The sequence below is a fragment of the Tilletiaria anomala genome, assembly GCF_000711695.1.
Source record: "Tilletiaria anomala UBC 951 chromosome Unknown K437scaffold_9, whole genome shotgun sequence".
NCBI classification, from domain to species: Eukaryota; Fungi; Basidiomycota; class Exobasidiomycetes; order Georgefischeriales; family Tilletiariaceae; genus Tilletiaria; species Tilletiaria anomala.
In genome coordinates this window covers 176,449-187,476 of record NW_013547013.1, presented here as the reverse complement: position 1 = coordinate 187,476, position 11,028 = coordinate 176,449, and the positions used below count along the sequence as shown (strand labels likewise).

Here is an 11,028-nt window from a genome sequence, read left to right as displayed (position 1 = left end):
TCCTTTGTCAGCTAGACGCCCAAGGTGCTCAAGAGTCAAGCAGCCATTTTGCTCCGTTGCTATGGCTTGCCACTGAGGCATCGATCTCTTTCCATTTTCCCACTCTGCATTTCAACTGGCCCTGCCCTTGTCGAAGTACGACACGAGGTGCGAGGAAATCCGTCGCCCAACATGGACCGCACTTCGGCCTTCGTGGCCACTCTTCTGGAGAAGGTGTGTGCAGCTTAGATCTGGGGCCGTAGTGCGCCCCAAGCACCATTCTGATCAATCTGCTTGTCTTCCGCTCGACTTTCTCTTCATAGATGCGATCCGCCGATCCGGACTACCGGTAAGCTCCATGCAGTGGGACCACCTAGACAACGAAGGGAGACTGATCCCCAACCACGCGCTACAGGTACATGGCTCTCAATGACTTGATCACGCGAGCCAAGTCCGATGACTTCATCGTGAAGGATGTGGGCACCGAGTCGCGGACAGTCAATCAGGTTCTTGAGATGATGAAGGACACGAACGGAGAGGTTAAGAACATGACTGTCAAGACGTATGTACTGCGAATAGATTTAGAAGCTCCGCTATCCAGAGTCCCAACAACATCATGTGCTGATCCGCGTCACTCTGACTCCACAGATTGGGCATCCTGGTGCGAAGAGTCCGCGAAGGAGAGCTGCAGAACATCACAAACAAGCTAGTCGAATACATTTCAGGAAAGGAAGAGGAACTGCGAGACATTGCTTCTCTAGGCGCGTTGGACGTTCAGCGATGGAGTGACCGGCTTTGGGATTGACATGCTCTGCCCCACGTCTGACAGGACTGAAGACGGTGGTAGTTGAGCTTCCGCCTACTTCGAAATTGGCTGCTTCCATCTCCATGAAGCTTGCTCCTAAGCTGATTCAAGTCATTGAAAGTGTGAGTTCAATACGGCCCTCGTTGCTTGTAGTTACGTTTCTATGGGCCACCTTGCTTATGCAAATTTTCGTTCTTGTATGCAGCCGACAGCGTCACAGGAATTGCTTATCGATTGCCTAGAGATTGTCACTGAGATCTTCAGCCGATTCGCCCCATCAGTCACCGCAGCAAAGAAGGACTTCCAGCAGCCAAGCATGAAAGCATTCTTCACCGCGCTCGAGCACAACAACGCTGGCGTGCGAAAACGTGCTATGACGGCTATGTCAATTCTCGGCGCATGCGCATCGACAGAGACATTCACTGAAATCTGCAAAAGGACTCACACGGACCTTTGGTCGTCAAACAAGGAAGCGAGGCGCACGATGACCCTCCTGACTGGATCATTGGCGCGCGCATCACCACGTCGGATTGGGAAGAGGCTTCCAGACTTTATGACAGCGATTCTTCCGCTGGTAAACTCAGAGGAAGAGGATGATGAGTTGCGCGAAGCATGCCTTCAGACTTTGGAAGTGCTGCTGCTCCGCTGCCCCGCTGAAATCACGCCATTTGTCACGCAATGCTTGGACGCTGCCAGCAAGTCGATCAGCTATGATCCGAATTACGCTGGCGATGGCGACTCAGATGAGGAGATGACAGCTGACAATGAGGATGATGAAGATGATGAGCTCGATATGGAAGAGTGAGTACGACCAACTTTCTCGCAGCAGCACAAGATGATTGATTCCTGTGTCTTGAGCAACGTAGCTATGAAGACGACGACGACTTATCCTGGAAAGTGAGGAGATCCGCAGCCAAGGTGCTGAATGCTGCCATCAACACACGATCCGAGATGCTCGTTGTCTATGCCGAGAAAACACTACCGATATTGATTGCGAGAACCTCGGAACGCGAAGAGACCGTGCGCCTAGAGGTGCTCAACACGCTTGTCGCACTGCTCAAACAGACTCGCCTCTACAGCGCCGGGCCACAAGCTACTGAAGTAGTCGGTATAAGTGCTACTGCTGGGCAACTTAAACGAAAGTTTACCGACATTGATGCGGAAGGCGCCGCTAGCCCGCGCGCAATCATCTCATCCAGGACGGAGGATATCACAAAAGCCGCCAGCAAGGAGCTCGGTTCAAAGTCAGGCGGGACACACGCAGCCTGTTTGTCGGTATTCCGTGAACTCGTTCTTCTCTTGCACGGCGGCCTCGAGGCTTCACTCGGCAACCTGCTCGCTCAGATCGAAAAGCTCGTCAAGGCGACTGACGCGTCGAGCGGCAACAGTGTCAACCTGAAAGTCGAGATGCTCGCCCTTCTGCGCCTCATATTCCGGTTGCATGCACCTCAAAGCTATGAAGAGCACCTCCCAAAAGTCCTTCCCATCATCATCTCCGGCATCGAGTCGCGCCAGCACCGCAACTCGACCGAAGCGTTGCAGACCGCGTCCGAGCTCATTGTCTCGCTTTTTCCGTCACTGCGAGCTGGCACACCAAGCAGTCGGAGCAGCCCACCGCGCACGGGAAACTATGTGTCTACAACGCAGCAGATCTACGACGCCGTTGTTGAGCGACTGAATCGCCCTGACTCAGATCAGGCCATCCGTGAGCAGGCACTCAAGACACTCGCCATTTTGCTTTCACACGCGGGCGATGGTATTAAGGACCAATCTGCTGATTGCTTCCCAATGCTGCTTGAGCGTCTCAAGAACGAAGTAACGCGCTTGCCGACTCTCCATCTCATCACTCGCGTCGCACCCTCGCCGCTGTGTGAGGGACCAGACTTTGAGAAGTTCTTTTTGCAAGCTGCAGGTGTTGTTGCCGAGCTGCTCAAACTTGGCAGTCGGCAGCTCAAGACCGCTGCCTTTGAGAGCCTTGTTGCCCTCTTGAGCAGGTAAGTGCTCGTTTCAACAGCTTCCGCTGCAAGGCTCGTGTGGATATTGAAGGGAAACAACATCGTATTTTGCCCGTCGCCAGAATCGGTGCAAGCATGCCTTCGCAACTTGTAGATGACGTGCTTTCCTCCGTCCGACCCATGCTTGGTCAGTCAGCAGACATAAGCCTCTTGCCACCCACGCTGCAAGCAGTAGTCGTCATTCTCATACAGCAGCCCACTTCTCAAGAGAAGGTGAAACAAGAGATTCTTTCCCTCGTTTACGACACTCTCCAATCGCCCCTTGCCCAAGGCCCAGCGTTGCAACCCTTGCTAGAATTCTTCACCGCCTACGTGCGCGCCAATCCAGCACTTAGCTCAAGCGTCCTCGACGATCTGCTCAAACAGGCAAATATTGTTCAGTTGACGCGCAGCAGCCATGCCACGCAGACCTACGCCGTGGTGGCGAAATGCATTGGTGCCGTTGTTCGTTATAACAAGAATGAGACGGGAGCTCAAGCGCTCGCTGCTGCCGAGTCTGGACTCAAGCAAGGCGAGGCTGCACAGCCTCACTCCTTCTTTAGCCTGCGCATCCTCGGAGAGGTGGGGCGCATCGAGGACTTGTCCGCCAAAACGTCATTGGTGGATGATGTGCTTAGCTTTTACGACGTTGGTACGGAGGAGCTCAAGAATGCTGCTGCTTTCGCGATGGGCGGGATGGCTGTGGGCAATTTGGCGACCTTCCTTCCGATCATTGAGGGACACATCACATCCGATGGCAGCAAGCGGTACTTGTCTTTGCACGCGATCAAAGAAGTCATCGTCAACTCAAAACCCATGGATCTGGTGCCTGTCGCTGAACGCATTTGGCAACCGCTGTTTGACATTTGCGAAAGCAAAGATGAGGCGACTCGCAGCATCAGTGCCGAGTGCCTGGGAAGGTTGACGCTCGCTGATCCGGAGCGATACCTCGTCCAATTGCAAGCTCGTCTACGCTCCGATTCTGCTTCTGCTCGTATTGCCGTCCTGGTGGCCGTTCGCTTCACGCTTACCGAAACAGGGGCGACGTACGACGAGCTTCTTGCACCCTTGCTTGTCGAATTCCTCTCGCTTCTCAAAGACAGCGACGTTGAGGTTCGGCGGAATGCCGTCTTGGCATTCAGTTCTGCAGCATACAACAAGCCTCATCTGGTTCGCGAATGGCTGTCGACACTGCTGCCGCTGCTCTACAATGAGACCAAGCCCGACTCGAAGCTTCTTCGGAAAGTGCCCATGGGACCCTTCACCATTACCCAGGACGATGGACTTGAGCTTCGAAAGGTGAATGCTCTTTGCGAGCAGCACCCGAAACCTCAAGAACATGTACTGACTACGTTTCGACTCTTTAGAATGCCTTCGAGACTATGATTACGCTGCTCGACACTTGCTTCCACAAGATCACTATTGAGGACTGTGAGTACGCGCCTTGGCTTGCCAATTAAAGCTTCCACTTGATTTGTGACGCATTCAATTGCAGTCGTCTCCGCCGTCACCAATGGTCTAAGTGATTCAGATTCGACGATAAAAGTGCTCTGCTGTATGATGCTAGCCCGCTTGGCGACGCTTTCGCCAGTCATTGTGTCCAATCGTAAGCGAAAGTTTGTCAACACTGTCCCGGGAAAAGTTTCGACTGACACGGGTCTGACACATTAGGTCTCGACGACATTGCTGGGCCACTTCTCACTACCCTGAGGGTAAAGCTGAAGGAGAGTGCAACACAGCAAGAGGTGGAGAAGGCTGCGGAGTTGCAACGCGCCATCTACCGGACGATTAGCGCCCTTGACAAGATCAGCGTCAACTCTTCCGCCCATGCATTTGCAGAGCTCGTTGCAGAGACCAAGGCCAATGATAAGTCTGGTCAGTATCGGGAGATGGAGCTTGCGTACGCGAGACCGACTGCCTCGAATGGTTTCGCTTCTGGCGAATGACACGAAAATGTATAACATGTGGCACTCAGCATGTAATGGTCTTCTTTTAACAAGGCATTCGATGTGATGATCCAATGCTACAGATTGAGGTGCCCGCAACACAAAGCTTATAATTAGTTTTACCAAGCCGGGACGCTGGATAATCCAGGGTGACTGTGAAGACGGTATCCTAGTTTGAGTCTGGAATGCTGAAAATATAAATGATGCTAAGGGGTATCCTTGATGGCCCTCGGCGATTCGCGAACGGCTGATAGGGCACGCGAATGCAGGCCAGTGTAGTTGCTGTAGTTCGGCTGGAAGGAGAGTCCCAGACCGCCGTCGTTTTTGAGGGATTCCCACCACGACTCAGAAAGCAGACGCGAGTGGTCGTCACCGCCGTTCCACTTGGAGGGATCCCAGCCGTCAAGTTCGGGGCCGATAGCGGTGTAAGGGGAAAGATCAATTTGCTCATCGCGCGGCGAAGGGATGAGTGTCGACGCGACGGTGGATGCGGAGGCGGGTGCAAGCTCGCGCTCACTGCTATCACCTGCAGCAGACCGCAGACGCCCCTGTGCACGAGCAGGTCCTAGATCCTGCTCAGCAGCCCTCTTCTTGCCGCGCGACTCTGGCTCGGAAGAAGGTGTGGCAGTGGTGGTCGCGGTAGCAGTCGAAGCGGTCGTCGTGCGCGTCAAGTTTGCGGAAAGAGATTGGGTGGCGCTGATGCTTGATGGCTGCGACTGGTGACTGAAAGCAGGAAGCAAAGCGCCTTTCTGTTCTTCGTCGACTCCACGCATCGCGAGCGCAGAATTGGCAATACCAGCCTCCATGCCATCACTTGAAGCAAGAGCTGTCGAGAGCAACTTGCTGCTCGCAGCAAATGATTCCCCGCGCATGTGTCCGCGCAGCATGACTTGCGGTGAGCTGCTAATACTGCTGCTGCTGCTGCCGCCGCTACCCCCGCCACTTGTACTGGCGCCGTGGAGCGTGTCCGGATCTAAAGGGGGCAGAGCGCGCACCGAACCAGTCTTAGCTTGGTAGCTGGAAATAGGGGAGATGCGCGAAGGCGTCGGCAGACTCGGGCGCGGCGTGTTGTGGATGTTGCCGCTGCTAGATCGGGAACGAAGGGCGCTTGTGAACGACACAGCTGCATGCCGGCGCGGAGTTGCTTGTACAGGTGACAGAAGGGAGCGCGAACGTGCGCGAGTGGCGATGGGAGAAGAAGTGACCATGGCAGATGACCGTTTGCTTGGGATGGAACCCAATTGTGGCGCCTGGACGGCAGGCGCAGGTGCAGAATCTGGTTGCGCAGGAGCGCCGCTGGTCTTGCCAGCCTCTAGTGCGCTTTGTTGCGACTGGGATATGTTGCTGCTGCTCGAAGAAGCTTCCACAGATGCAGGGGCGGATGCTGTAGGCGGCTGTGGTGGCGGAGCAGAGTTCTTCGAACCATGTGGGACATCACTGTTCTGAACGCCTGCAAAGCGACCACCCAGCGCACCTCCCAAGGTGGACAAGTCGCCAAGCTGAAACGCATAGGCCGGCCCGACCGTCGCTCCGTTCCCATTGCCGTTAACCGCACTGTTTCTGTTGCCACCGACGAGAATGGGGTGGCTACCAAATACATCCTCGACGGCACCAGCAGTAGCTCCGTAAGCAGGTGCAGACGAGGGGCGCATGCTGGTGATGTATGAGGCAGCAGCGTTATCGGTCCAATGGCCAGTGTTGACGCCACTCAGAGATTGCAAGTTGCTCTGCTGCTGCTGTTGCTGCTGTTGCCCCTGATGAAATTGGTGCTGAAGTTGAGCCTGCTGCGGTTGCTGCTGTTGCTGTTGAGCAGGAAGCAGGCCATTGTGGTTGGCACCCGAAGCACCGGCGGCGGCAAAGGCATTCGAGTCAGGCGAGTGCGGGTGTGCATGATGAGGACCCAGAAGCCCAGAATGCATGTCGACATCAAGATTGAGCGCAAGATTGAGATTTGCATGCGGACCCGGGACGCTAAGGCTCGCACTGCGCGCTAGCGCGTGACCTTGAGGGATGTGCGACAGGCCAGGTACAGGCGCAGGCGCAGGCGGTGGAGGATGCTGCAAGTGCTCTTGCCCATGCCCATGCGCGTGGCCTTGACTGCTGCTGCTGGCAGTCATGAACGCATATGGATCTGTTGCAGCGTGACTCTCGTCATGCATGTCAAAGTTAGCGTCAAGGAACCCAGCGGCGGCAGCGACGTGCGCCGCTTCAAGCTGTTGCTGTTGCTGCATCTGAATCTGCATATGCAGTTGCCGCTGGTGCTGCATTTGCTGCTGCTGCCGCTGCTGTTGTTGTTGTTGCTCTTGCTGGTGCTGCTGACCATGCGAGAGCTGGTGATACGCCTGCGCCTCGAGATTAGCATGGAACAACCGCGGGCCATGCCCGTGCCCATGCACGGCTTGCCCAAAGCTCGTGACGGTGGGCGGCGCGGAGGCAGGGGCGTTGGGAACAAAGACATGCGCGCCAGCCATCGGCATCGACATCGACATTGGCATCGACATCGGGACCTGCATGTTCGAGATCCCAAAGAAGAGTGCACTGTCATCGGCGGCGTTGTTAAAGTCTTCCGCTGACGATGGAGCCGAGCTGCAGCTGTCTACGACATGAATGGATGGCGGCTTGCTGCTGCTGTTGTTGTTACCGGTGCTTCCGCTGGAGATGTTCGCCTTGTTCGCTCTCTTCGGAGCATTGCCCGCCTGTTTGGCAGCAGGGCTCTTCTTGGTGATACCTTTAGTATTCGCCGCAACTGCACTCGAGCCCGTTAGAGCCGCGGAGGACGAGGACGATGCGGTTCCGGTGGTGCCTTCCGTAGGGACGAGGAGCGTCTTGGGCTGCTGCTGCCTCTGCTGAGCGCCCAGCTGATCCGCCTGCATCTGCAGCGCGACGGGCACGTCGAGGCCCTTGTCCTTGAGGTTCGTAACGGCGGCGATGAGCTTGGCGCGACGGACAAGCACAGTGTTGTAGTGATTCTTAATGGCATTGTCCGTCCTACCGGGCATGTACTTGGCAATGTACGCCCACTTGCTGCCAACGTCCGTGAACAGGCGCAGAATGAGCGAGTCCTCTTCGGGTGTGAATGGGCCCTTGCGAATGTCAGGGTTGATGTGGTTATGCCAGCGCTCACGGCACTGCTTTCCGCTGCGGGTGCCGAGGCGCTGAGCGATGGCTACCCACTTCTCCGGCCCAAGCTCGTCGACGAGGTGCTGCAGTGTCTCGTCCTCCGTCTGCGACCACGGGCCTTTGATCGACGGCGGCTTGGTCAGCGCGCGCCAGCGGTTAATGCACTCTTCCTTTGATCGGCAGCCGTCTGGGAACGCGATGCTCGCAATTTTGATCCAAGACTTGGAGTTGGACGCGGTAATGTTTGTGGATCCGCCCGTGCTAGCGTTGGCTTTGTTTAGTATGGCGATCGCCGTGCGGAGCCGCTCATCTTCCTCTTGGCTCCAATCGACGAGTGTGGGAGAGCCCGCGATGCTTTGCGAGCCATTCCTCGCATCTCCCCTACCGCTGCCTTCAGTGCCATTCTTGCCCTTTGAGCCTTTAAAAGCAGATGAAGTGGGAGCCGTGGCCGTCAACGGTGTGTTGGGCGTATAAGGGCTGCGCTGTGCCTGCTGTTGTTGGCTCTGTGGACCCTGCTGTTGCTGAGAGTGAAATTGATGGACTCCTGTAGACAGGAGCGATGCCGCAGAGGAGGAAGCCGCCGTGGACGACGCGGACAGACCTCCTGCATCTGCGCCGTGGCCGTAAGGGGCAGGAGAAGGCGGAGGGAGTGGGGCATGACCTCTTCTCTCAGCCAAGGTGGTGTGAAAAGGAATTCCTCTTGTCGCCAATGATGGTGCTGGGGGTGGCTGTGCTACCGTTGCTACTTGTCCGCTGGAGCCTTGCAAAGAGATTAGGACAGGAAGCGGAGCAGGAGCATGGATCTGGAGATGCGGCAACGCCTGCGAATAGCTTGGCGTGAGGTTCTGGAAGCTGTACGCGTACGGTGGCTGCTCGGCGGGTGCTTGGGATGCAGCGATGAAGAAGTCGAGGGAAGGTGGGGCCAACTGGCCACCGTGGTGGTGAAGCTGCTGTTGGTCGTGATCCTGCTGTTGTAGATGGTGCGACTGGACCTGCTGGTAAGGATGTGGTGCCATCATGAGGGGCGAAATGCGAACGGTGGCGGCCTCGGCGAAGGCTGTTGGAAAGGACACAAATGGTGACCATCAGCATGAACTGCATGCAGCAAGAGCGGGTAACGACCTGCATGCGCATACCGTATACGGTATCCGACTCACTCAATCAAGGCCCAACAACTCGACGCAACGCTCTTCTCCTTGAGATGCGTTGACTGACACCCAGATGGCGATGGCGGTTCTGACTTTCGTGTCGGTAGATAGAGCAGGAAAGGAACAGGCGCAGCTGTTGCGCTTGATGCGACCAGCTTTGCAAGGATGGAGCAGCGATTCAGCGGTTCAGCTGGTAGACGACCATGCTCCAGCCGCTGTCGTTAGTGCTACCGCTTTCGATGTTGCTGTTCAGATCAACTTGGTCGGTTGGGGTTGTTGCATCTGGAAGTGCTGAGGAAGATAGAGTGGACTGGACAAAGGGAGGGGAGGTGGCGGTGGCAGTGGCAGTGAAGATGAAGGAGCGTTGGTGATGATTGGCGGTGAAGAACGCAGAAACCTGTAACGCTCGAGACGTTACATTGATCTGCTCTCTGCGCATGAAGCTGATAAAAATCTTTGTTTTGTTGATGCGTCACCAACTTGCTGCGACGGCTGTTGGCCAGCTGACCTGCATTCGGCCTGGTTACAGCAGTTGTCACAGCGGTGGAAGCAGATGGACGAGGACGACACGCTCGTGCACCGTTGACCTACGCACCGACAGAAGCCGGCGTCAGGTGTTTGTTTTGTTCATGCCAATTGATATGCATACTTTGGGATGACGATCAGCTACACGGCCAAAGTGTGGCAACGGTTCCCCGCTTCCTCCGTCATCATCAGACTGCTTGGGTGCCGTTACTGTAGGCTCGTTCCATGCTACGATCACCCTCCCCCTCCAACGGGCGAGAAGCCGATAGCAGCGTGACAGCCTGCGACAGCTGCCTCGGGCAGTAGAGTCGTGATGAAAGTATGCAGCCATGATACAAACTACCCTACACTGCACTACATGGGCCGGGCTCTGCCGTCGTGCCAGACCAACTTACCTCTCCGACCTTGCACGCGGGAGCTCGAGCCGCATGAGGAATGAGGCTGTCATGAGTTAGATCAGCGCACGCATCCTCTGCGAATGCAGGTGTCGAGGTTAAGCTGGGTGGGGCAGTGGAATGACCTGGATTCTGTTGGCACTGCCCAAGCCAACTTTGAAGCGCCGTCCTTCGCCCCCCCCTTTTCCTTGTGACTGAGGACTGTCCTCTCCGGCCCATGTCTGTCCCCCCGCTTAGGGCTCAGCAACATTACTCCTCGCCTCAGTTCAAGCGAAGGGAGAGAGCTACAGTCAGCGGGGGCGCCACTGGCTTGCAGATGGTGCATTTTACACGGAGGTCAGGGCATTGAGACAGAATGCGTGCGTGGAATGTAGCTTGCAGAAGAGTCCAGGCGAGCGATGTGTCTTTGGAATCACACAAGGGTCGAAGGAGGCGAGGCATGCAAGGGGGCATCGCAGCGCCGCAGTAGAGAATGGCAGCAGCGGCCAGGACGCATGTCGCCTGTGAGTACACCGCGTGTTGCTCACTCTCCAGTATGCGCTAAGGCGCGCATTTCAGATCCCGCTTGCACGTGACGGCATCCGCGCGACGCGACGCCGGCAACCAAAGAACAACACATACACGACGGAGGACACTCGCGACTCGCGCACTCAGCGCCCGAGTCCACTAGGGTCACTTGGGTCCACCACAACGACCAAACCACAGCCTCGCGAAGATGGAGGAGGTATTCGGCATTTGGGGTGATGGCATTTGGCGCACTTTCGGTCGGAGGCTAGTCCGGCGGCCTTCATAACAGGACTGTTGGGAGGTTGAACAGGGTGCGCAGTCAACTTTTTGTTCCGGGCACTCAAAGCGCAAGTTACGCGGCTCGACCCTTGGAGTTCCGGGTAGCGGTTGGTGGTGAGCATTACCATCATCTGCCATGTAACACTTCACAGCGTATGTATGGATCCTGGAGCTCACCCAGCGCACACCACTGGGAAAGCGCGCAGACGGCAGAGAGCTTCCGGTGCATAATCTGATCACACACATTGTCCGCCGGGGGTCGTGTCATCATTGCGGGGTGGGAAGGGAGCAACGCGAACCCAGATGATACACCCGAAGTTCTCGTGGTGA

General features: G+C 56.2%; 3 protein-coding genes across 3 annotated transcripts; 1 reads left to right on the top strand and 2 right to left on the bottom strand.

Annotated features, from left to right (window-relative positions):
• Positions 1-46: 46 nt before the first annotated feature.
• On the top strand, positions 47-4,795 carry K437DRAFT_254134 (TIP120-domain-containing protein). The gene is made up of 11 exons (XM_013389934.1): positions 47-213; positions 303-328; positions 395-541; positions 628-740; positions 809-906; positions 990-1,585; positions 1,651-2,778; positions 2,862-4,077; positions 4,146-4,209; positions 4,274-4,384; positions 4,450-4,795. Exons 1-11 carry the CDS (start codon positions 172-174, stop codon positions 4,722-4,724), a joined length of 3,816 nt encoding a protein of 1,271 aa, XP_013245388.1. The 5' UTR covers positions 47-171; the 3' UTR covers positions 4,725-4,795.
• Positions 4,796-7,651: 2,856 nt separating this feature from the next.
• K437DRAFT_210979 (uncharacterized protein) lies at positions 7,652-7,969 on the bottom strand (the record flags this gene model as incomplete). The annotated part of the gene is made up of 1 exon (XM_013389933.1): positions 7,652-7,969. A coding segment is annotated over one exon (318 nt), but the record flags the coding sequence as incomplete, so codon positions are not given.
• Positions 7,970-9,104: 1,135 nt separating this feature from the next.
• Positions 9,105-10,010, bottom strand: K437DRAFT_186791 (uncharacterized protein). The gene is made up of 2 exons (XM_013389932.1): positions 9,642-10,010; positions 9,105-9,579 (listed from the first exon to the last, which is right to left on the bottom strand). The coding sequence occupies exons 1-2, from the start codon at positions 9,846-9,848 to the stop codon at positions 9,247-9,249; spliced, it is 540 nt and encodes a 179-aa protein (XP_013245386.1). The 5' UTR covers positions 9,849-10,010; the 3' UTR covers positions 9,105-9,246.
• Positions 10,011-11,028: the final 1,018 nt, after the last annotated feature.